General features: G+C 37.3%; 1 protein-coding gene across 2 annotated transcripts; it reads left to right on the forward strand.

Annotated features, from left to right (window-relative positions):
- The first annotated feature begins 12,239 nt into the window (after positions 1-12,239).
- On the forward strand, positions 12,240-26,806 carry PSMA5 (proteasome 20S subunit alpha 5). Of its 2 annotated transcripts, none has more exons than XM_007430425.4 (9): positions 12,240-12,433; positions 14,026-14,092; positions 16,628-16,754; positions 17,656-17,723; positions 18,764-18,871; positions 18,967-19,025; positions 21,494-21,596; positions 22,495-22,581; positions 26,537-26,806. In XM_007430425.4, the coding sequence occupies exons 1-9, from the start codon at positions 12,405-12,407 to the stop codon at positions 26,612-26,614; spliced, it is 726 nt and encodes a 241-aa protein (XP_007430487.1). In that variant the 5' UTR covers positions 12,240-12,404; the 3' UTR covers positions 26,615-26,806. The 2 variants fall into 2 exon arrangements, with proteins under 2 accessions (XP_007430487.1, XP_088009800.1); XM_088153674.1 differs by lacking the exon at positions 12,240-12,433 and adding an exon at positions 12,579-12,919.
- The last annotated feature ends 455 nt before the right edge of the window (positions 26,807-27,261 follow it).

Below are 27,261 nucleotides of genomic sequence, written 5' to 3' on the forward strand. Positions count from 1 at the left end.
TTAATATAAAGTAGGACTGTTTATGCTGCCTACCAGGAGTTGAAGAATGCATATTTAATGTTATTGTGTTCTTGTGTCCCCCAGAAGCAGAGATCCAATTGTAAAAAGATTGAGCTTGGATGAATTTCATAGTCTTGTTAAGGCCTCTACTAGGATAGATCCACAATTCTAATTTTCTTCCACACATAGGAAGATAATTATTTCCCATCCTTAGTAAATTCTTCCTGCCATCCTTAGGCATGTCATTTACACAAGGCAAGCTTATAGGGCCCTGCTTCAAATAGCTTACAATCTAAATATTTATTTTTCCCCATTTCCATCCCTTAATTAGTTTGTGCATGCTCTCCACATGGAAGAGGCATATTGTCCTGTGAATTATTTCCTTTGCTGGTTAACATGCTAGTTGCTGAACTGTAGTCTGCTAAGTTTCATTGACTCCTTTCCTATTTTAGTATTTTATGCTGTTCCTCCATCTCAAATTTGGTATGATGAACAGAATAAAATGTTTTAAATAGATTTGGACTGCCTTCACACCTAACCATTCATAAAAGTTTAATTCTTACAGATTTCCATCTCAAAGTGACCATAAAGTCACTGGGACTACAATCCAATGCTCTGCAAACTTCTGTTGGGTCCCGCAGGCCTTATTCCCAAGTATTTTGCACTGGATTGCAGTCCCAGTTTCTACTGTAGAAAGAGAAGCATGAGCAATACAGGTAATCCTTGTTTAGTAACTGCCTCATTTAGTGACCAGTCACAGTTACGACGGTAATGAAAAGTAGCTTTATGACCAATTCTCACGTTTACAACCTTTGCAGGTCTGTAAAGCAAAGGAAAGCGTTAGGGTTAGAGTAAGATCATAAGCACAGTTGCAGTTTCACTTAGTGCCTGCTTTGCTTAATGACCAAGTTGCCGGTCCCAACTATAGTCGCTAAACGAGGACTACCTGTATGCTGGAACTGTGAGGCATGTTTTGGAGAGAAGATGCTTTGTGAAAAGTGATCACAAAGCATCTCATGGTTCTTATCAATAGCATTTCACTTTGAGAGCAGTAAGGTGTGTGAGAGGCTGGAGCCTGGTGCCCCATACCTTATCTCTGGTATAATATACAGTATGTATAGCTAAAGTGGATTAGGGGATGTGAACATACAGGAAATCACTAGATCTTTATGTGTTTTGTATGACAATCTGCAGTAGAGCTCTCTAAGCTCTTACAATCATAAATTCTGATCGGTAAATTCTGTAAGCTGAGCACACTTTCAGAATTCTTTGCAAATTAATTCTGAATATGCAAAACAATAGTTTATTTGTCATATGAAGGCAAATACTTGCAGAGGAGCTATATTTGGTGTTTAGACATTGGTAGTGATATCTTGGTATTTGATAAAACTTATCTTACATTCAGTGGAGGCAACAATATTAATGTGGGCATTACATTTTTTTTTACCAAAAATCCTATTGAAGTTAATAGCAATACCACCTTTCTTGCTTCAGATCCAGAGCTGATGTAGATGCTGCTCTAGAAGAATACAGGATATAGGATAAGCATGCTTCGTTCCTTTGTTATCCCCACTCCCATCCTGTCCACAGTTCCTTCAGTTTGTAGCCCTTTTACTGACAGAACAGCTCCATCAGTAGAGTGTTTTTCTGGCATATCTGAGTTGCTCTGTGGACTCCGTAATAATTTGTGTTTCGCCTGATAGTGGTGTTTCTGCCCAATCTGTACAGTTCTTCAGCTGATCGCTCTTGAGCATAACACTACACCTTAGAATACCTTTGGCAATTAACTTCATAATGTCATGAAGTTCAACTTTTAACTGAGATTTAAAAATCATTCCCCCAAACAGAGTAATTTCCTAAAGGTCAGCAGTGGCCCCAAATTATGACCTCAGAGAAGAGGTTTCCATTAGGAATGCCTTTGTTAAAATTAGTCCATAGAAAATTAATATTCAAAGGATAACCCTGCATCAATAAGCAAGATAAATTCAGAGCTTATAAACTACTGGACCTTGTCCATTCAGGCTTTAAACATTTAAACTAGAAACTTGAATTACAGCTGGAATTCATGTTATGTGCTAAGAGTGTCCTATGCCAGTTAAAAGTCAGCCGCTATGTTTTAAGCCAGATGCAGGAATTTTAAAAGATTTTTTTATCCTGCCTTTATTATTATAAATAACTCAACGCAGCAAACATACCTAGTACTCCTTCCTCCCCCTATTTTCCTCACAACAACAACCCTCTGCGCTGAGTTGGGCTGAGAGAGAGTGACCAGTCCAAAGTCACCCAGCCAGCTTTCATGCCTAAGGCGGGACTAGATTTCACAGTCTCCTGCTTTCTAGCCTGGTGCCTTAACACTAGACCAAACTGGCTCTTGCAAAAAAAAAAAGTGTCCCTAACACTTTGGGGACAGTGTTATATCCAGACCTGATATACAATGATATATTTGTGCAATTATTAAGTCAATAAACATGCAATCTGGAAAAAGTACTTCATTTTTTTAACCCTTCATTTTTATTTAATGTTGGGCTTGGTGCTCTCAGAGCTTGATTGTTTACTTGCAGGCATTTCATTACCCAACTGCTTGCACTGATGATGTTACCTAGTTGGGTAATGAAACATCTGCAAGCAAACAACCAAGCTCTGAGAGCACCAAGAATCCCACAGTTCAACCCTGAGCTACACATATTTTCATCTATTAAAGTCATTAAAGCTATTAAAGCCAATGTATCTGAGGTTTTCTAAGTAGTGATCTTTTTATTTTTCCAGATATTTAGAAACTGAATTATAGTATATTTTATTGGCTCTTCTATTTTCTCCTATGCTATTTTAAATTATTTATTTTACAGTAGTGATGCTAGTATTTTACTTTGGTCCTTTAAAAGTTATTGTTAGCTATTCTGGGAATGTACTCCCAGAGTGAGGTATAAATGCTCTACAGTAATTACAAATACACAAAATAGCATGTGGGCTCCACACAACAGATGTGATATTCATGCATATTAATCACTGCTGTTAAGCTACAATATAAACAGTATAAATTTAAAATATTAAAATGGATGGGAATTAGCTCCACCCATGCTATGAGTTCACATCTGGAAAGACACCTGCATGCTTTTCTCTGGTTATCCATGTGTTCAGCACTGCACATATGGTTTCTAATACAACTCCAGGAATCATACATATGGTCCTCATTGCTAGATGTCAGCAGTGGAGGATCCAGGGACATACAAGTCTATTCCTTATGTAGTTTCTGAGCCAAGAAAAGTATCAGTATACTTTTGTGATGGTTCTCCTTTGCTTGGAAATATTTTTTTCATAACACTTTACCTTTTAATAGCCATACAGTTGGATAAGAGGCTATGAAGTACTGCAGCTATTTTCTGTCCTAGGTGATAGGATGTTGGTATTAATGTGATATAATTCTCTAAGTAAAACAGTTTAAATGAAAACATAATATATAAGTGTATAGGTTATCAGTGTGAATTTGATCTGCTGTTGGGATGACATAATGTTATCTGTCTATTTAGAACTGCATCTTTTTCAGGCGAGTCCCATGAGTATGAATAGTTTATGTTTATTTTTCCAAAAAACTAATTTTTGCTAATAAATTGATATTCACAAAGTATTTGGGGAGGAAAAAGTTGCATGACAGTACAAAAGTCAATTTATAATGTCTAAATATGCAAGTATAAATTCCAAGCAAGTTGATGTTTACATTCCCATAATATCTTTGCAAATTTTGTCACCTGACTCACAGTAATGTTTTGAATCCATTCATTAAAAAAAAAATTATCCAACTATCTGACCAAAATTTTAACCTAAGAAGAAAATAATGTCTAGAATGCTTTTTAAAAGTCCATATTTCAGCAACACTGTTCAACTTTGTATAGTTAGTAGATTTTGCAAACTATACCATGATACAGCAATTAAAAAACAACAACAGGCAAATAAAGCTACTAAGTCTGTCTTGTCATTTCATTAGAATGCCAACCAGGCTTCTTTCCAAGAGGTGTTAATTATTTTTTCCATATTGCCAACTCATGTCATCCTTTAAAAGAATAGTAGTTTCAAAGCAGAATTTGTTTGCCCAGTTTGTCGTGATCTCTTTCAGAGATCCTTTGAAGTGACAATTATGGATTGTCCTCCATATTTTTAAGAATCCCACTTTTTAAAGTTGTGCTAATAAAAAATGAGGCATTCAGTTTGCAATTATTTCATGTTTAGAATACAGTGCACCCAAGCTGCATTCATTAATGAATACTTATTAATAAAATCTCAGAGAGTTGTGATATTTCATCTTTTTAAGATAAATGATATTAGAAATAGAGAAGGCACTTTGAACATCTGAAAAGTTGAGGTTGAATTTAGTCATTGCTGTAGCTTGCTTTAAAAGTAGAAACAGGAAGTTGCTATTAATTTCTCAGTGAAGCTTTGAAGATAAGATGTGAATTACTACTAATAAACAAAGCAGGTTTCTGATCACACATGTACTAATGTACATGGAAATGTCATCTTCTGTAGCAACACTTTTGATTCTGCCAAAGCTGTTTTACTCTTTAAATCAGGTGCTCTGAAAACCACACAAAATCCTTCTCTAAGTAGGATTTATAGTAATCCTGTTAGCAAGATAACTCCTTGTTAAAAACACACTGAACTGACATGGGGCAGCTATGTGACTCGACACACATGTACTCAGGTCTGTCTCAATGCAGATATTAATTCTCTGCAGCTTTCCCTGAATTTTCATGTGCAGATTTAACCCTACACATACTTATCCATATATGAATTCCAAAGAGTTCCAAAGAACTCGATAGGCCTTATTTAGTAATAGACAGGTATAGGTTAGTATTTCAGACATTAATCAAAACTTTCCTGACTTATTTAGCAACTTTTCATTAAATATGGAGCTGAAATATACAGGTGATCAGGTGGTTACAAGCACACTTGCAATGGTTATCTGAAGCTATTCCAGGTCACTCCTTCTGGCCTGACTACATATCCTGGTTTGACTAGGATTGTTCTGGTTTTGTGCTCCAGTCCAGGCATTCTAACTGTGTTTTTTTTTTTAAAAAAAAAAAAAAAACCTTTTGGGCAAATAGGGCTATACAGCCTGCCAAAGAGCATGGTAGGTGTAGCCCGTCTCTCATAACTTGCTTTGCTTTGCCTGTGCAGTTTAACAGCATGCTCAGTCAAAGGGTGAGGCAGTTTAAATGCACACTCCCTCTTTTCTAGGGAAGCATGGGTTTAGCAGTCTATCCAAACTTGCCCCCACTTTGCCTGCACACAGGAGGGTGAGCTTTGAAACAGCACTAAGGTCCACACTCTCTGGCTTAGCCTGCATAAACCTGCTGATCATGACTTTTAGCTTGGTTCGTCTGCTTGAAAATATGGTAAGCCTAACTCTTACCAAAAGTGAATAGTACTTTCACCCCTCACACAATGTCAGGCCTGTTGTTTGCTTTATTCCCAGACTTTCCTTCTGCCCGTTCCTATGAACTCACATTTAGTTTCTTCTGTCCTGGGGGGTTCATTCCAGGAGATGAAGAGAGTGGCCTTTACTTCAGGCACTATGAAGGCATTCCCATCTCCTTGTGGGGATCCGTAAGTTCTCCCTAGTCCAGAAGGATAATCTGTCATCACTGGAAGGCAAGGCCACCCTTCATCCAAGCGCTCTTCTTGAGTTAGGACCAGCGTCGTCATTGGAAGCCGGGCTCACCAACGAAAAGGTAGGCCCAAACAAAGCTTCAAACCATCCAGACCCAACTCTGCACCCTACACTGAGCTCCAAATAGGACTTCCCCAACGGAAACTCCTCCCCCTAAGGAAGTCTTCTTACCCTATATTGTATGGTAATACTGTTGTGATTATTTCAGCTTCAGAGGATTGTCAGTCATATTTATTGTGAGGAATATTAAGTATGGGTGTATGGGGGGGGAACAAGGCAGAACAACTGACATCACACACACCATGATGTCATAACAATGCCCATGACATGACTGTGGTTTCTACCAAATACCTGTGGATGTGGACATCTTTCTCGTCACCCAGGTGGACGGAGGAGTTTCTACCACCAGTTGGGAGCAAAGAGATGTCCCAACTATTTGCTGCCATCTAGCTCCCACCCAGATTTTTACAATTTTGATTTATTTTGCGCTACCTATTATCTTGCTGAAAAATTCATCCATTGCTCTTTACCTGAAGCAACTGAAATAGCCAAAATAGTAAGAGTTAGATTTTCATTTCTTTATTTTTATATTTTTAATCTACCATATATGTAACAAATATACTCTGGGCAGTTTATGCTTTTAAACAGTAATTGAGAGCTGAGAACAAGAGGCCAAGCTGTGTTCATATCAGTTTATTTCAGGTGCTGGTGGAAAGGTTACTGTAGAGACAAGATAAATGACTTTCAGATTGTATGTTGATTACAGTGCTTCGTCTGCTCTGCTCTCATGATTAAAATACATTCCAGCAGAAGAGTTGCATAATGGAAAAAGTCAGAGTGCTGTGTTCTGTTTTGATGGGTAATTAAAGAAAATTCATAGGATAGGCAGGGTGACTCAAAGATCGTTATTATATTAGGTGACTTTAACCTAGGGAAGTTAAATAAGAATTTACAAACCTAGGTAAGTAGCAATGAATTCTTACGGGACACTTGTTTGTTCTTTATTATGTTATGCTACGCTAATTATGTTTTTTTTTTAGTTGCAAACATTACTTCAAAGTATTCTGGAAATGCTGTTTTAAACAAAATTTTTAAAATACTATTTACTTAATTAAATAACTATAGAATCAATTTTGAAAGCCACTCAGCATCTCCCTGCTCCTCCTTCATTTGTTGTTGGTGTTTATCTTCTAAACCATATGTGAAGAATCATTATATAGTGCAAAACCATGAAATAAATTGAAATTTTGCTCTCTTGGTGTAGATTCTTTTTTTTTTCAAGAATTCTTTATTAGCTTATAAAATTTAACACAAACAACACAAACCTAACAAACATATATGAAAAGAGCGAATACAGATAGAAAAAGAAATTAAAAAAAAAACCCTAAAGATCCACACCTCACAGCCACAAAAAAAAAAAAAACTACACAAAATTTTTTAAAGCAGGGTTTCCTTCTAACTAAACAGTGAGTTTTGACTATTTACATGTCTTTTTCTTTTCTTGGTTCCTTCATTTTATCTCTGTTTCTATTTTATTCACAGTTCTTACTTATTACTCTAAATGTTCATCTGTATGGAGTATATCATTTCCATATAGCCAAAAAAGGGTTTCCAGTTTATTATAAAGTCATCGACATTTTTATCTTTTAGCTGGTCAGTCAATTTAGCCATTTGAGCAACTTCCAAAGATTTGAGTAACCATTCCTCTAGGGTTGGTACATTTTCCTCTTTCCATTTGGCTGCATAGACAACTCTAGCCGCGGTGATCAGATGTAGTAGACAATTTCCATGTTTTTCCTCAATTTCTTTATCCATAAATCCGAGTAGGTACAGTTCAGGTTTCTTAATAAATTCCATTGACAATTTTTGCAAATATTTTTATGTATTGACTCCCAATATTTTTTTACTTTTGGACACATCCACCACATATGGTATAAAGTACCAATTTCCTTTTTACACTTCCAACATACATTCAATATTGTATTATACATTTTATTTAATTTATCAGGGTTGGTGTAGATTCTTAAATACAGCAAATTCACAGAAGTTAATGAGAAAATTTTGACTTAAATATTCACGAGTACACTGTTACAAGGTTTATTTTCCTAATGAGAAAGAAATATGTGAGACTGTGTTGTGCAAAACAGGTTTTTATTTTAAAGGGCTTAGTTAAGAATTAGGGAATGAGGAATATTTTGGGGAGAGATTTTGTAAAAAACAGGATATGATAATTGGAGTTGTATCATTTTAATCCTTCAAGATGATCAATGGCTGAAGTAGAATTTATTCTTCCTTGTTGTACAGTAATCCTGTTCATATAAGCATCTGAGGCACAAGGACAATTGCTTGCTTTATTGCATTCTTCTCCACCTAGTGGCTTCTACGTGTTGGACTAGAACTCACATTATCTGCCAGCTAGAATGGCTGGTCTTCATGCTGGATGGAAATTATGTGAATTATAGGCCAATTTTTCTGCAGGTCAACAGATGGGGATGACTAAAGATGCTTGCTTGGACGTTGAGTATGTTTGTAGCAAAATTTCAAGCCAGAATTCTAGGTTTTATTCCCTGCTGGTATATTTCTTTTTTGAGTTATTTGTAACATGAGGAAAGAGCAACTGAAAAGTAAGGAAATGTGACTGAGATTGCATCTATCTGTGCTAAACAAATCTGGGTATTTAAAGCTAAGATTTGTCAATTACAGTTTCTAGGACAATTACTATACTATCTCAGGACAAGATGATGTTGCTTAGATTTTACACAATTTCCAGGACATTTGGCAATCCTATTCTTATTTTATTCAGAGAAAAATAAGGTAGGACTTGGAATATGTCCTACTCCAGTTCTTTTTCCAGAACTTTCTGAAAAACAGCTAGAGTGTTTGGCATTTTCTTAATACAGCAAATTAAATGTTTGGTAGCAGCATGAGATTTTCTTATAGACTTCTATGTGATGTAACCTGAAACTCGCTTGTGAATCTCCTTCTCTTAAATGACTGTTTAAGCCTTGGGCTTTACGCCTCCAGCATATTTCCTTATGTGATAGAACAGTCCCCTTGCCCTACTCTACTTATGGCTGGCTCAGCATTCCTCCTATATTTAGGGAACTAGAGCCATGAAATTAATGCTTGGCGTAAAAATAGTTTGTTTTTACTTTTGAAAAATGGCCTAGCCATTTAAAATGTAGACCTTGTAGGAAGATGCAAAACATTGATCAAATAATTCAATGTGCCTTTTGCAGGGATGTACACAAAAGACAGAGCAGACATGTCTATCCTATAAGAAAGATCTGAGGGCATTATAAACCTGAACTTTAAGGTGTTGTTTGGATTTCAAAATAGTAGAAATGGGAGAAATAGGAAAGATACTATCCTCTGGCTATCCCAACTCCAAAGTGTTCAAGAAAGGGATCTATAATTATGACTATGTACTTCCTTGGTAGTAAGTCACGCTGAAGATAGGTTTTGATACTCAGCCAATATGCATACTAGTAGGCTACAAAGCAGTTGTTTCCAAGTTGTGGCTTGATGGCAGATGAAATCATTTTATTCAAGTGACAGAGGGTGCTCCCACATGAGACTTTTTATTGTGCAGGCACATTGCCTCCAACAAAGATTTGTATAAAAGAGCTTCAGCATGTTATTTTACATTTATGAGCCACTTGTTTTTCCCATCACTTCTGTTTCTCCCCCTCAATTAAAGAAGGAAAGGTGCAATAGTTTCACATTCTTTTCAAAAGGTAATGCTAGGAGTAGTTCTCTGGAAAAATCATGAAACAGTTGCAGTTCCTATTATTATATTATTGTTGAGACCCCAGGAATACACATACACAAACCTGATTTGTACAATTCGCTAAGCCAAAATAATTTTTTTAACTTCACAATTGACTTAAACTCATCCATGTGTGACTTGTTCAACTAACTGTTATTAGCCCAATATGTGAATCTAGTCTCTAATCCTTGGCCTTTGATGACCACCTGGGCCACTCACTCTCTCTCCTACCAACCTATCTCATAGTTGTTATAGAGAAAAACAGGAGTATGCCACTCTGGGCTTCTGAGTGAATGGCAGGATATACATCTAATTAATAAATAAACCATTCACAGAAATACAGAATTTCAGTTCTTTAAAAAGCTGTACTTGGACAGCTGAATCAAAGGACCTACAATTTCAGGTGATACCTCTCCCATCTAAGCCTTGGACATTTCCAGCTTGGTTTTTTTGAGCAAGCAGTAGTGAATATTTTACCTAGTTATTTTCTGACCTATGCAATGCACTACTGTGAAACATAGGGTCCTTAGTGAGACCTCAATATCATCCATCCACAATACTCTAACATCAGGGGTTAGTGGTTTTCTGCCACTGAGGTCTATTTTTTTATTAGTATTCTTGGCAGCCAAGCACAGCAGTCAGCAAAACAGTGATGTAATACCATCATTGAAGGCAGAGGGTGGAGTTTTCAATCAATTTCCTGCCATTTGGAGAGATTTGTGGGACTTTTACTTTCACTGATGTATTAAGCCTATGAAAACACCTTTTTTCCCCTGCTTCCTGCTGATTTTTGACATTTCTCCAACAAATTTGAATGCTGTAAATGGACTCCAGGGACTGCAAAAGAGAAAGAGAGAGACAGCATGCACAGTCAACAAGCAGGGTTGCTTGTTTCTGCTTACCTACATAAGCATTATAATCTTCAGCCCAAAGCTTTAATCTGGCTTCCACATCTCTTCTCAGCGATCATCAGTATTTAGTAATTAAGTTAAATTACACATCTTGGTTTTATGAATGAATGTGGGAAAGGGGAAAAATCAGCTTTTAAGTGAGATTTAAGAATTTGCTATGAAAATGTCTAATTTCTATTTTGGCCCACCCAGCTCTATCCTGCCTTGCCGGTGAGTAGCTCTCAACACATTCTATAATTCTGCCCCACCCCCCATGACCATTAGTCTAAAAAAAGTATGCATTAAAAGTCTGCACAAATGTCTGAAGCCTTCAACTAAAATTCTGTTTAGACAGTAGGGCATGGGAGTGATTAACAGTGGCTACTTTGCTGTATACTTCAACACCAGCCCCTTTCCCTTTTAGCTTTCCATTTAAAACATCAGGAGAGATGTTGGAAGATGGAGAGTTTACAATTTTACCACCCCTAAGAAAATAAGAAGGCTGCTTGGAGTATGGGGATTTTGGAAGGTAAGTAGTGACAAATGGGAAAGGACTTATCTGATAGAAAACATGAGCTGCCCCACTGCAAGCTAAGGTTTGGGGTTTGTTGACCAGCACAAGAGGCCAGGGATATGCAGCCAAAATATATGGAAAGATGGCACATGCAGGAATCGGTCAGTAATATTTTGGGGTGACAACTGTTTATTTTACTATTGCTTTTTTCATCTGGATGTCACTTTTGAGACTTTTGTTTTGGAGGTATCTTCCGTTCAGGTAGCCCTTGTTTAGCAACTGCCTCCTTTAGCAACCATTCACAGTTACAGTGGTGATGAAAAAATAACTTTACGACCAATCATCACATTTACAACCTTCACAGGTCTGTAAAGCAAAGGAAAGCTGAAGTAAGATCATAAGGGCAGTTACAGTTTCATTTAGCAATCACTTTGCTTAATGACCAAGTTGTCAGTCACAATTGTGGTTGCTAAACGAAGACTACTTGTAGTTCTTTTTGCTTTACACCGCCCTTGGTCCCTTCCTCGTCCAAGTGCTTTGGCGTGTCTGTCTTCTTGTCCTACACTTGACACCCCAGAACAAGTATTGCTTGTCTCCTTATTAACTTGATTTGGCCATCTCTGTAAGCCATAGTTTAACTATCATTTATTTAATAAATCACAATGGTGCCTTCATACAACATACTGAGTTAAAACCAGACAAACCACATTTTTGTTTCGAATGGGTGAAACCGATCATTGTCCTTTCAGCACAATATATAGGCTGCTTGAACCTTCAACCCTGGGGCACAGCTCATTCATACTCTGAATGTATTGGTATTTCCCCCTCCTACAAATGCGTATTTCCTGGTAAGTGAATCGCTGAGCCTTGCCCAAGATCTTGCTTCAGTATTGAATCTCAAAGCAGGGTGAATGGGTGACAGCATGATACGGGGAGAGGGCAGGCAGCGTAGGACTGGTGTCCTAAATATCATGAGATGGTCCTGGTTTCATGCTTTGATATCGCTACTGCCTATGGAAAAGGTTTAGGCATGGATCACTGCACTGATTTATTTCAATACAAGATTGCCTCTTATAACTGTTAATGGCAGGATATTTTCCAATAATTTATTTATTTACCAAACTAATGGAGCTACATCTATCGCGTTATAACAGAAAGAGAGGTGAAGATCCTGCCATCAACTCCCGGCGAAACAAAACGCGCTAATCGCGTCCTGCCACATCTCTTAGTTTACTCTTCTCAAATCTTTCGTCTGGAAGGGCGGGATTGATATCTCCGTAGACCATGGCAACCGTTAGCCAATTACGACTTGGTACGAACCTTCCCAGGACCAATTGCACGATGGCATTGTAAGCTCCCGCTTCGGAACTCTATTGGCTGGTAAGCACGCAAGGCGTACGCCGACGAGTTTCACGCATGTGCAGTGTGCGGTGGTGGATGCAACCGGGTGCTCCGCTGACAGGGCCGCAGCCGTCCCCGGACTAAAATCGAGGCTAGAACGTGCAACTTCTGCGTCCGGCGCGCGCGCTCCTCTTTCCTGGTGCGGCTGCAGCTGCTGTTGCCAGCATGTTCCTCACTCGCTCCGAGTACGACCGGTGAGTGCAGCCAGGCCAAGCGGAAGCGCGGCCTGGTTTGGCCGGGGCTGAGTCACTGCGGCCGACTAGTCGAAAGGCTTCGGAAGGAGTTGAAGCGCCCTTCCTCCTCGAGCTTGCCGGCCTCTGCTCGAGGATCTCTAGTGGTGATGTGGGCGCTCTTTGCTTTTTTCTTTGGAAAGGAAGCGCTTCGGTCTGGTCTTGTGCCTGTATGCCTGGGAATGGAGAATAGTTTGCCTGCGTGGAAGAAGATCAAGAAATGTGTTTGTACTTGTCTACAGTTTGGAGCGTAAGCGCTCCTCACGCTAGTAGCGGAGCTTTCCGGCAGATGGGTGTCCGTCTTGTGCTGTCCTGCAGAAGCTTTTCGCAGGCGGAAAAAGTAGCTTTACGTAAAGTGAGCTGCGAAATTTAAGCTCTACGGAGTAAAGAGATGTTATTTGTATTTGAAACAATACTTAAAAAAAGTTTCCAATTACATTTATTCTTAATGTAAGTTAATTGCAAATTTGCTTATTCTTTGTGGGTTGCGTTTTTTATAGATCTTTAATTTGCCTTAAGTGTGTCTGCTCATTATTGGATAAAGAAAATAGGAGGGATTGTGACATTTCTCAGGTTTGTTATTCAGAAATCAGGCTATCCTGTTCCCTTTGAATACTTTTAATACTGGTAGTGCATTACAGTATTCTTACTCATGGCAGTTTGGGCCTAACTGTGTTGTGAAAGTACAGTGTAATCTTGTTTGGAGTATTGTGTAGTCAAGGCCAGAACTGGTTTCCTTAGTCATAATGATGATGTTCAAGCTTTTGCTTTCAGTTATGCTTATCAGTGATTGGGCTTGCTCACTGTACTGTAATACTTCATTGTTGAATAAACCAAATCATAAGCAAATTTAGTTATGCAGAGATTTTCAGATATAGTTTTAGAATACGTTACTTGTACAAACCAATGCACTGATAGCCAAATGAACTTTGCCAATTATTTTTGGCAATATTTTGGGATATTTATCAAGAAGAAAATCAAAGTTTAATTTGGCAACTTTCATAAATCATTTCATAAATTTAGTTTTTGTTCATATTTTGCAATTTCGTAAACTCTCAGTCCATACTGTCACTGTTTTGTTTCTGGGAATTTATTGAATTGAACAAACTTCTTAAAATAACTTTGGGATATCTTCATATTCTTGGGAGGATGAGAAATTTCTGAGAAGTTTGGACCTTAAAGCTTACTAAACTGATAAATAGAATGTTGCCTTTCTGGAAAAAGTGGAGTTTTTTCCTATATTGATGGAACACAATTTTTTTTTGCTAGAAAATTTAAGATATGAAAGATTACTTTCTGGGACCTTAGATAATATATAGTTGTCAGGACTGGAAGCTGTTGAGGTATCTTCCATGAATTTGTCCAGTTTCTCTCTGAAAACACCCTTGTTGGTTATTATGTTGCAAATTCTATAATTCAGCTAGACTCAGTCTGAAAAATACTTTGTCCTTTTGCCTTTAATTACCTCAAATGGAACTTTATTGCATAAGTCTGATTCAGAATCTAAATTCTCGGAAGCGTTCAGTGTGACTCTGATTCTTTCCTTTCCTTTGCAGAGGTGTGAACACTTTTTCTCCAGAAGGAAGATTATTCCAGGTGGAATATGCCATTGAAGCTATCAAGGTACATTTGAAACTATTGTGCAAAAAGTACCTTGAGCTATTTCAGAGAACTGGATGGACTGGAATGGGGGAATCTCAAAACAATGGATGAAGACTAAGAATTCAGTTTGAGAATACAGATTGAGCAATACTATCCAATTTTTGTGCACCTTCTTTGGAGTAGGGCTGAAATAGCTTTTGAACAGTCGTAATGATTATCCTACTTTCCTTGGCTGAGAGTGGCAGTGTTCCCTGTCATATTCTTTAATTTACCCAGTTGCATCCAATGGAATTTCTGTAAAAATGTTTAATTAATGTAAATAACTCAGATAATGTGATGGGTTCTGTTGAAAAATGCTCAAGAATTAAATGGTTCTGCAACTTCATAAGAATAAGCTATTTATGTTCCTTCTTTATGTGAATGTGATATGGTAACCAAAATGAAGACAAAGCTGGTGTCTACCATTTCCCAATTAGATTATGTAGCATGATTTTAGTAAGGACATGCAGTAACAGGAACATCAAGTTATATTGCATTGAGAGCCAGTCTGTTGTAGTGATTACAGTATTGGACTAGGATTACAGTGATGCATGTTCACGTTGTCACTAAACCATGGAAGTTCACTGTGACTTTTGGGCCAGACAGTGCAGCTCAGCTCACAGTTGTAAGGGGAAAAATTGAGAGGGACTGCTTTATACATCACCCTGAACTTCATAATTCAGAAGAAACATTTTAAAGATGGATGATAATAATAACTACTAGAGGCTTTGAAATTTCTGCAGGGGTTCCTGTGGCCAGAGGAAATGTCATCTTTTCAGGCTGTGTTTATTGCATATTAGTTTTCTTTGCATGCTTCTTATTCTGTTTTCAATTATCTGAAAGATAACGTGATTATATCAAAATTTATACAGTTTGAATAATTATAATTTGTTTTTGATAGTGTGTTGACTTTGTAGGTTGCAAATTTGATAACTTATTATGCATGCAGGTCTTCATTTTCAGAGATTGAAATAATATATATGGTTGTGGAAATTCATTGTTTTGGCCGTAGTCATTTCCACTGCATTAAGTATCACTTTGGGGCATAACAGCAGCTTCAGCTGAAATCCTTCAGAGTTGCACATGAATGATTAGTAGACTTTCCAATGACCAGTTCTATGAGCTCTCCATTAGACTTTCCCAAAAGCTTTCCTTACTTTTAATGGACCTGTAGCAAGACTGGAGAGTAGGGATGTCTTAGAACAACTTGGAAAATACTTGTGGACTAGCAGGAAAGTATTCATATCTTTGTCTATTTTTATTGCCAGAAAGCTTGGGTTGGATTAGAACCTGACCGTGCACAATAATTTGGGTTGGCTAGTCTGTCAATCAGAATCGTAGACGCCTGTATACCTTTAAAAAAAAGAGGAAAAAGGCAAATATTCTGCTGTTTGTATGCAGCTCAGTGTACTAACCATGATCACTGGCTCATTAAGTGCCTACAACTTTCCATAAACAAAGATATTGTAGGTAGTTTCTAGGTAGAGTTGTGTGTCTCTCTGAAAAATTGATGACTGATGTGATTGATGGATAGACTATTCATAACTGGTATTGTGAGTATCTTAACTATTATTTTAGATTCATGATGATCTAAACAAATGCATTTTTATCCATGAATATTTTAAAATATGTTTATTTTAGAATAGTTTATATCTGTGGTATAAGGAATAAGGTGTGGGGCCATTTCCAGAGCCAAGTCAGGTCTTTGTTGTTCTGAAGATACTCTGTGACCAGCTCTAGGCTCCAGTATTCCACAGGTTAACCAAAAAAAACCCAGCTGCAAATATCTGCAAACAGATTGTTATGAGAAGATGCATGATATATTTTGTATAAAATGATGTTGGGGATTTCCTGAATGGGATGGAGCTGACTTAATCATATAAGGGGTTAACTGATAAATTAGAAAAAGAGTTGATATACCAGATCAGTTGGTGCAATTAATGCAGTTTCTCAAATGTCACATATTGACTCAGAATGAGAGAGATTCAGTGAGTGAATGGTAAAAAGTATCTTGCTCACTCTTTCTTCTCCCTTGTGCCCAGTCCATGATTAGGTCAGTGATGGTCCAATTATTAGGACACCTGCAATTTGAGGACAAAATACTGATCACTGATTTAAATATTTCCTTTCCAAAGTTCCCCTTTTTGATTTTACATAAACATAATGTTGGGGGGGTTGTTTGGGGTTTTTTGGCATGATTCGCTATGACACATCTGCTGTTGCACAATAAATCTCTAGAGGAACAATTTAAGAATTTCCATGAAGGTCCAGAATCAAAACAGAGCAAGTTCAGACATGACTTCCCTGGGTAAATGAAAATCTGTTCCAAATTTTCCTTTTCTTCCTTGCATTCTGGACTTTGGTTGGATCCTGCATACATCCTATCATATAATACTCTTCTGAAATTCTGTGTCTGATTATGATAGACTATATGTACTGAGTATTTCTTAGACTGTATAGAGCAAGTACACAGTTTTGTTAAAAAGTGGTTTTTGTTTTTGTTTTATTTTTTGGTAGCTTGGTTCCACAGCAATTGGAATCCAGACATCAGAAGGAGTTTGCCTGGCTGTGGAGAAGAGGATCACTTCCCCACTTATGGAGCCAAGCAGTATTGAGAAAATTGTAGAAATTGATTCTCATATAGGTAAGAATGAAAGCTAATTCCTAAGAAGAGTCTGCAGTGTAATTGCAGTAGGGATATGAATAAAATTCTTTCTTTGGTGGTCTTCTAATTCCTATAATACAAGCTTATGTATAGACTTCTTTTGGTGTGAAATTCATATTTACTAGTAATGGTCATTGGTTTTCTAGGCTCTAAATCAGCATGACATAGATGCAGGTGTAGAAAGCAGAAGTAACTTGCTTCTGTATGACCTCACCAGTAAAAGTTTGACTCCAAATATAGAAACTGGAGAGCTGGGAATTGCCCTGTATGCTCTTGATCCCCAGCCAACTCCTCTTTTGGAAGCTCATTGATTGGACCTCTAATGTTAGCCTGTCCTCTGTACTTGAGGCAGGTTTTTTTTTTTTTTAACATGGACATGCACACACCTCTGATGAAAATTGGAGCTAGAGTTCATTTGTATCTGCCTTTCTCTGTATTTATCATTAATGTTATTTTAATATAGTCTTGAACAATGGTATTGGCTAACAAAGATAATTAACAAATAAATATGACTGACAAATATTGTAAGGTATCTATACCTGTAGTCACTTGACCTGCCCTTCTTTCTCATGCAAGTGCATGAATTTTATGAGAAGTTAGATTTTTAGCTTTTACAGTTTTTTAAGAGTGTCAGTATACATGTGGATGATGAAAAGCACGTTGTATGTTTGAATGTTTAGGAAGCTTTTTAAAAAGCCCATCAACAAATGCTCCTCAGCAAATTCAGCCACTTGGAATAAAAGGACAGATTTTTTCCATTTTTTAAAGAAATTTGATAAATATATAGGACAATTTTCAAATTGGAGACACTGATCAGTGGTGTCTCTCAGGGATCAGTGTTGGGGCTGGGACTTTTTAATTTGTATCTCCTTTTTTTCAGGTTGTGCAATGAGTGGTTTGATAGCTGATGCAAAGACATTAATTGACAAAGCAAGAGTTGAGACACAGGTAAAACTCAAGTGCTGATCTTTGCACATCTTGCTTTTCTCCAACTCCCTTTTTTAGCAAATTAGTTATTCATTCATTAGACTTAAAACAAACATGGCAGCAGAGCTGAAAAGAAAAATTAAATTTCATGTGAAAAGAATATGCAAATATCAAGATTGATTTGAGAAGGTGAAAATAAGATTCCATGATTGTACATCCCTCATTCTTTTTGTGTTACCAATTATTTACATATACCTGAATATTAGAAGAACCTGTGATGTAAGAAAGTGCTCTGCTGTCATGGCTTTAGGAGTTTTGGTGTCTGTCTCTGAACTGAGTTTGAAAACATTTTAATAGTCTTATTTCCCTTTTAAAAGTCTCTATCCAATAAAGAAAAAAAACTTGTAAAACTTAGGGAATAGGTACACTTTAGGACACAAGTAAAACTGTTTTCTAAATAATCAATCTTTAGCTTCATAATTGTCAAGACTCTGCTACGGAAGTGTGGTTAAATTGAAAATATGTTCCAGTGAGTGGTTTCCATAATCTTTCTAAGTTAACCATCCTTGGATCAAGGAGCTCTTTCAAATCACTCTTAACGGCATATAAATCATTTTCCTGTGAGTGGTTTCTGCACAGACGGCAAAATATTTAAAGTACTCAACTATGGGATATTGATTCTGTGATTGCAGTTGTGAGATTAGCTTCCTTTCATGTAATTAGGTCACCATAAACTGCAGTCTACATAGGAGCGGCTCATGGAAGAGTGCTTCCCATGTGGCTGGAAACATTTAAAAGAACTTCATCAAGCTCGAATTGAAAATACGGACAGCTTTATTCATAGCACATATCTGTTCTAAAAGGAATAACAAATTAGCCATGAATCATTAAGTTCTTGCCCCAAATCCTTATTGTGCATTCTTTGTACCACATTGCAGTTGATCTGCATGTTACCCTTTTGTGGATTTCTTCCCTTGGTTGGAATTTTGGCTCAAGTTTATTTGGCTGCAGATTGTATCTTTTATGACAAGAGAGATACAGGTCTCTTTTTATCATCTCAGAATCACTGGTTTACATACAATGAAATCATGACTGTGGAGAGTGTGACACAAGCTGTGTCCAACTTAGCGTTACAGTTTGGAGAAGAAGATGCTGATCCAGGTGCAATGGTAAATATTGCATTTGCTGAATGTACATCTTTGGCAATTGCACTATCCAGTTAATAGGTCATTAAATGCCTGATCCTTTTATGATTTCATTCTAGTCAAGGCCATTTGGTGTGGCATTACTCTTTGGAGGAGTTGATGAAAAAGGACCTCAACTGTAAGTTGGGCTTTGTTTCTTCACTCTGATTATTTGTGTGTTCAAATCCAGACTGCTTATATTACCACTGCTTAGTTAGGAGACAGAATGCCATGGAGTTCTGCAAAAATCAACTTGCAAATCAAGGAGAATGTCAGTAGACATTGGACTGGATTGGGTGGTATGAATTAACTTACAATCTTATAGAAGCTTCCAAACCTTGTTGTGCTGGTGTTTGTCACCATCATTAAAGATACATTGATGGTCAAAAAGCAAAGCTGTTCTGAGGTATATGAATTTTCATAGTGAAAACTATGTAAATAACTATAATTATTCAAAAGGTTTTTCATTGTTTTCAGGACACATTAAAGCGGTAAAAATATGATAAATTTGATTTTGATATGAGGGCACGAGCTGTTTGTATCTATCAGTAAGGTTGAAAAACAAGAAATTTAATGGCTCTTCTATAGATACATGCCCAAAAGCTGTTTGAACGGCACTTTGTATAGAATATGACTTCTGCATAAGTGTAAACTTCTGATAATGTAAAATTCAGTGAAAATAAAGAGAAGGAGCAAGTTGTCTTTAGGTTGTTGGGTTTTTTTCAGAAGAACTGGCAGACCCCGAGGTAATCTAATATCTGTAAACTTCTGTGGCATTCCTTAGGTGGTGTTTAAGAGAGCCCTTGTAACTAGAAGCGCTACATACTTCAGAGTTCCAAGCACGTTTTAAAGGAGAAAGCTCTCCTAAATTTCATAGAGGAAGCAGCTTAGTTAAGAGTGCAAGAGAGGCTTAAGAAGGATCCTAAATAATAATCCTAAATTGCAAAATAACATTAAACTTTTATGTCTGCTGACGTTTTAAAAAATCAATCTTCATTGTGGTCATTAAACCAGCACAAATTACCTTATATAAACAAAATGCATTTGAAGGGGAACATACACTACATCTAAATGGTTCTATATTGCATTTTAATAAACTTGGATTTCTTTAACATTTAGGCTGTCTTTTCTCCTCTCTTTCTTATTTTCAACTTACTCTTCAACAGTTGAATAAACTGTTGCTAGGAGCAAGAGATAGTTGACACCAGCTGTTTAACAACAAATTCTTTATTAAAACAAGCAAATGAAAAATGGTATTTATTGCACCTTAAAGATGTATTTAAAGAACATGAACTGTTATAGTTTGTAAGGTATTTTATCAGATGCTGAAATTTATTAAATGGCTGCAGGAAAATAAGGTAATTTATTCCAATTTTGAACCATCTCTAAGGATTTTTTTTTTTTAAACCATCAGTGGATTTCTATAATGAGAACTCAGTAATGCCTATAGAGATTTTTGTTCACACAATTACATGGCTCCCTTCTGTGCCTTCATATTATTCACTCAGTTTAATGTGCTTGTAGACCACTCATTGAGCTGCTAGATAAATGTCCAGTAACTTGTTCTTCAATAGATAACTTTGATAAAATCATATATACAATTCATAGAATTGTAGGTGTACCAGTAATTACGTGAACCACAGCAGGGTTCCTCAACCTTGGTAACTTTAAGAAGGGTGGACTTCAACTCCCAGAATTCCCCAGCCAGCCTGGCTGGGGAATTCTGGGAGTTGATGTCCACCCATCTTAAAGTTGCCAAGGTTGAGGAACCTGAACTACAGGAGCTAAAATCCTGAAGAAACATTCAAAAATCTGAAATGTGCAAAAAATAGCAAGGATTGGATTCATAGGACTCTTCTAGAAGAAGAGAAGAGCATTGATACTTACTTATTCCCCGGTATATGCCCTGCCAAAATGGGGGGGGAAATGTGTTTTAGAAGAATGTGGAATACTCCAGTACAATGGGAAGTGGTGCTGGGGGCTTCAGAGAAAAAGGAAAGTGTAAACTAATTTCTGCAGCACATTCTTGGTTTTTTTTAGTAAATAAAAGGACAAGTCTGACTTCAGCCTTGATTTTTAAAAAGAACCAAATAAATAGAATTAATTTGATGTTAAACCTAAAATGCCTTTGTGTGTGTGTGATGTGTGAATTTAATACAAGTTATATTTTTGTGGCTATTAAAAGAACAAGAACCATCCTACGTTTCATTTGCGTCCAAAGTGTCATTTACTTTTTTCTTTTGAATTGAAGACATTTCCTCTCACCTGGCTGTGTATATGATGCCTTTTTGTCAGGTACTCTAAAAGAAAGCCAGGTATTGCAACACTGCCAGGACAATCCAATTTAGATATAGATCACCAGGCAACATTTTCTGGCTCTAAGCCATGTAGTAAATCTGTGGCCATCCCTACTAGTTTCCCAAATATGTTGGATGTAATAGTTTAATTATGATACACACATGTATACATACACAATCTTTTCCTAGAACAGTTTATCTTATCTTTCAAATGTAACCCACAGAGTAAACTGCAGACTTTATATCTTTTAAATGATGTGCTTGGCATATGATGATTTGTTCATTTTCCTATCTTTTATTTATGTTGTAGATTTCATATGGATCCTTCTGGGACTTTTGTACAGTGTGATGCAAGAGCAATTGGATCAGCTTCAGAAGGTGCACAAAGCTCACTGCAAGAGATTTATCATAAGGTAAAAGCCCATTTCATTTGGCCTTACTCTTTATTGCAGCTCCTTGATGAAAGAAGAGAGATAAAGAGAACAAATGTGGCTTTTATTTTAGCAGTACCCACAAGATCCTGTGGTTTGGCTGTCTAAACCTTTTAAAGGGATATAGTAAATCAGCTGTAACTTTTTTTACAGTGTTCTGGAATCACCTTTGTTATCTATATCCTTGTAGAATGGATGCTATCAATGTATTTTGAGCAATTTAGAAAGTGTCATGTAGTTGTTTGCCTATGACAGTTGAATACTTTTTTTTCAACATATTTATAGGTTCCAGGTATCTAAACTTGGTTTTGGATCTGGGAGGTTCACAGGTGTAGAACATTTTATAGAAATAACATGAAAAGAAGTTAAATTTTGAGATGTTTTAAATTAAATCTGTTTGTCAGTATTACACTTTGAAAGTGCAGTACTTGCCTTCTCTGTATTTTGCCTTCTTGACTTAACAAGTCAAAATTAGTAATTTAATCTCATGCCTAAACAAGAACCTACATTATCTTAAATAAATATAAGGTCATTTATGATATGTCAGATGACCGAAACCTGCAGCTCTCAACCATAAAGACATTTTTACTATAGTGACCTGAATCCAACTGTAGCCACAGATTGATATGAATACTTTTTAGGCAAAGAATTAATATCTAATTATATAAATTCAATTTAGACTAGTGTGTGCAGCAAGTGCACTGTCCAGCCATTCATTTCTATATAATGGTAGACATGGCTTACAACATTATATATGCCATTGATGGTTATTCTAGTATCTGTTTAATTCAAGAGAATTATCCAGTCAATGTGATAAACTATAGCAACTTGATGCCTATCATATTGTATCACCCTTAACTTTTACAATTTCTCTCTACAGTCAATGACACTGAAAGAGGCAATCAAGTCATCCCTTATAATTCTAAAACAAGTTATGGAGGAAAAGCTGAATGCAACTAATATTGAGGTATGTTAATCAATTTGTAAAGGTTTTCTAACAATGTCCTTATTAAGGGAATTTCAGCACAGATGTTGAGGTAGCTTAGATTTGCTATGGATGGTATGTTGTGTCCAATCCTTTTTCTGTAGGATTGTAGGATTTTTTGTGTGTGTAGGAATTGTAGAAAAGTTACATATTTGGTCTGCTGCTTCTGAGTTGATATTTGTGAGATTAGAGTGTTGAGATCTTTGTAGTGAAATAGTGACAGATTTAGCTATATTCCAACTTCTTAACATCTTGATGGCAATGGAAAGGTTCTTTACTGCCATAGTACCAAAAACAGACGTGATGTGAATAAATTGAGTGCTTAACATTTGTTTCTGAGTTTTATCATCTCCTGGAAATGCATTTCCTGGTTGTGCACGTCATCTTTTATCATATGAGCAGATGACAAAGAACTTCCTCCTTTTTCTTTCCCTGGCCCTCACCATGCTATCAAAATATTCTCCTGATGTGGGGGGAACTTCCATAAAAGATTTGAAGGTTACAGAGGAAGGGGAAAATCACCCCCATTTTCTCAGTAGAAATCTCCCTTTCTGTTGATACTAAGGTACCATTGAATCTTGCCATGTCCATTTGAAAATATAACAGATCTCAGAGCAGTTATATTTTTCTGCAAAATCCACTGCTAGAAGTCCAAATCCTTGGAGCCTTCAGAAAGGATTTCTAGCAAAAGCCAAAAATCTTACATACGCTGCTTTGTTGCCACCATAATAGCTTTAATAGCAACTTCCCTTGCTCAGAAGTGCTTTTTGGTAGTTAAATTTGAAGGAATGAAATTCAGTTTGCTTCCAAGATTTTCTTTTTATGATTTTTGCAGTATGGATTTTGTGGTGTCTGTATCAAGAAGTGAAGGAAACTATTTACTGACAACTAGGTCATAAATAAATAGCCAGTTTGGTGTAGTGGTTAAGGTGCTGGCCTAGAAGCTAGGACACTGTGAGTTCTAGGCTCTCTTAGGCAGGAAAGCCAGCTGGGTGACTTTGGGCCAGTCACTCTCAGCCCAATCCACCTCACAGGGTGGTGGTTGTGGGGAAAATAGGAGGCAGGAGTATTAGGTATGTTCACCGCCTTGAGTTATATATTAAAAAGGTGGAATAAAAATAATAATTCTGCCCTAGCCAACATTTAGCTGTTGGTCCTAAGTATTTGCAAAATCTACTGTTCCTCTTTTGGACCATTCAGATCTGGCCATACTAGGGATGGTCTTCACTCACATAATTAACTGAAAGCTCCTGAAATAGCCAGATTGGCATGGTCAGGAGAAAGAACAGTAGTTTTTGCATATGCTTAGTAGATTCCTAACACTAGATGACTCAATTTCCATCTAATTCAATGTTCTACTAACTAATCCATTATATAGGTAACTTGGACAGGTACATACCTTGAGGACAGAAAACCTTCTGTTCTTCAACAGCTGGAATTGAAAGACATAGTGCTTTGATGCCAGAAATACCATATGACTATTTTTGACAAATTGTCATTGAGGTTGAATTTGTCTTAAACCTTCTAAAAACTGTCTTAGATGGCCACCAGCAATGCCTTTGACAGCAAATTATTCAAGAATAAACTTTATTTTGGTGGTTTTGAAGCTATTGTCAGTGGATACATTCACATACTACATTAACATTCCTAAAATTTCTGGCTTACTGTCAGATTGAATGAGTGGGGTTTGATTGCTTGGCTCCTCCTGCCAGTGAACACAAGAAACCAAAGCAGGAAAAAACCCCATGGTATCTGCTCTAGGTTTATTTCCCTCATAGGAAATCAGAATTGGAAGCCATGGTTTGTTTTTAAATTTGACTGCTTACTACTTTGAGAGAGACAAATAAATTTAAACATTGTCAAAACTCGCAAGGAGCATGATTTTTTTTTTTTAAACTGCCACTGAAAGAAGGAACCAAATAGAAACTATCAAGCACCACGTATCAGTTTTATATATCATGACATCCAAATATAGCCAGGGTGAGAAGCTCAGGAACCAGAATATACTGAGGACTTGGAACAAGGCTGTGGCAGAACTTAGGGTCTGTAGGTGATCTTAAAAAAAAGCCAAGCATGTCAGATCTCATTTGTACTTGGATAGTAGATCAGTAGGAGATCCCGGGGCTGAAGGTTAATGTCAGGTCTACAATGTTCAAACTCCAATACAGACAAATCTCTTGAACCCCAAAGTAGATTCAGAAAAGATTTCATTTATTGGAGGATACATGCAGCTCTAAGCCAAGCATTGCTAAAACTAAAGCCCGCGTAATTTTCCCTCTACTTTTACCCCCCTTCAATCTAGGCGCCACTTCTAGTTCTCACAGAGGTATGACCTTGTGCATTCCAGCCCCGATAACACGTCTTCTTCCTGTCCTTCAATCTTCCTCTGGCTCTGTCTTCTTTTACTGCCTCCCCCCCACCAGTGAGACTGGCAGAATCAAAGCAAGCTAAGAAAACATTCCCTATATACAAATGGCATTTACTATGCTAATAAAACAGTCCTCTAGTTGATATATATCTTGATTGCTGCAGATTCTGACAGTTAAACTGGGAAGTCAAAAAATAATCCCAAAGAAGATATTGACAAACCATTTCAATAAAGCTGCCAAGTAGCTTTATTGAAATGTTTTTAGGAATGTGGGTGTATGCAGTGTTGAATGCAGCCACTGACAGTAGCTTCAAAACCAACAAAAATTGTTAAGTGAATCACATGGAGGTATCAAGAAGTCATAACAGCTGACGGAGTTAGAACTAAAGTGTTGTCATTACAAATGTTAATTTGTTTTATTGCATGATATTCTGACGTAGTGTTCAGAATGAGATCAAGATAGTGGTCTCTCTCCAGAACAAAAATCTGCTGGCAGGTTTTTAATATAATGAAACAGATGGATATGGGGGCTATAGGGGATTCTTACTGTGGGTTCTTGATTGGCACCCAAATCTTCTCAGTACCGTACCTTGCATCACTTCCCCTTCCTTCTCTCAATGATTGTCAGTATACTGGTTTGTTTCTTGCCGTGTTGATCTTTAAATGTTGGATTGCCAATGCATTCCCATCAGCCTGCCTCCCCCCACCCCGGTCTTCCTAGTACCTTCCCCATCTTCCATCCCTCACCTTCCCTCAGTCCCTAGTGCTGAGGTTGCCACATGGCATTTTTGCTGAAAATAAATGAAATATTTTCCACACCCCGCCCAATTGTCCCAGCATATTTTCTTTCCCACTCCTTTGCCTTCTCTCAGCCAATGCACTACTGTCTGTGCCTGTTCCATACCGAGATGGTCTCAGCAGTAAGCAACAGACTCCTAATGCAACTTATCTCACCAGCCTGGTGCTTCCCAATCTCCCCAGTGCCTTCCCTTCTCCCCCCCTTGCCTTCCCTCAGCTGCTGATGACTGCACATGCCATTGCCAAGGAGACCCCTCAGCTCCCACTCTTACTACTCAGTTCTGCCCAGAGAAGCTGCACTTTCCAGAACAAACAGCCCTGTGCTCACTCCATATATGAACCAAAGATCTGAAACATGCATGATTTGGTTTAGGCACAGATTACCACAAATCAGCTATTTTATGCAGCGAGAGCTTGTGCAGAGAATATATTGCACGGCCCTACTTTTCCCCTCTGTTTTATTGAGCAAAGAGGAACATGCATGGACCAGATTCAAGTTTTGTTGGAGCAGTGTGGATAAAAATCTTTGTTTACTCTGATGACGCTAAACTTAAGTAAATTTAGTAGAGCTTTTGAAGTTTCTGCTTTTGCGCTGAAGAACTACAGCATGTTAGAAATAATTTTATTTTCAGAAAGGTATTAAGCCAAAAGTGTTCAGACAGTCCAATAGAAGTATCTGTTTCATGTGTAGTAATCTATCTCCTGTATGTCAAACGCTGTTACTTTCTAATGTGAATAAGTATTTATAACTTGCCTTTGCTGTCCTTGCAGCTTGCAACAGTCCAACCTGGGAAGAAATTCCACATGTACACAAAAGAAGAACTTGAAGATGTCATCAAAGATATTTGATGAGAGGAGGAACTCTCCAATTGCCTCATTCCCTGACCACAGCAAACTGAACCTTCAGTTTTTTCCAGTGCCCGTAACTTTATTTCAGCAGCACGTATGCCTGCTCTTAAAGGCGCAAAGATTTTTTTACAGTTTCTGTACATAAAGATCTTCAACAAGAGGAAACTAGAATAAATCATTTTGTTATTCTTATGTCACTAATTCTTTAATAAAGTTCTGCGGTGGGAGGAATGCTTGAAATTAGTGGCGTTAGAGTAGATGCATCTTCCATTTTTTTTTTCCTCCTAGATGAAATTTGACTTTCTCAGGGACACATAAGATTGGATAGGAATTAATTGCCTCCCTCTTCCATGCACAAACATATTTTCAGTATTTTATTATTTAGTATCTGATATTATAATAGGATAAAATGAACACCTTAATAGCTCCAAACAGTTGCAGGTTTTGCTCTATTTTTTTAAAGTACAAAATGCGCTGTGATCCTAGCAACAGTGACCACATTGCTGGTTTGTAGAAGGCTGAAATGAAACACAGTCAGTGGGATTAAAGTAGCAGTTGAGTAGAGCAATAAATCATTATAGAAAAGGGATCCCTTGGGAGAATATATTAGGCCCTCATAGTCTCCTATTCACACTGAAAGATTGCCT

The sequence above is a fragment of the Python bivittatus genome, unplaced genomic scaffold (assembly GCF_059951505.1).
Source record: "Python bivittatus isolate LINGU-HERP-01145 unplaced genomic scaffold, Pbiv_v1 ctg000700_np1212, whole genome shotgun sequence".
NCBI lineage: Eukaryota > Metazoa > Chordata > Lepidosauria > Squamata > Pythonidae > Python > Python bivittatus.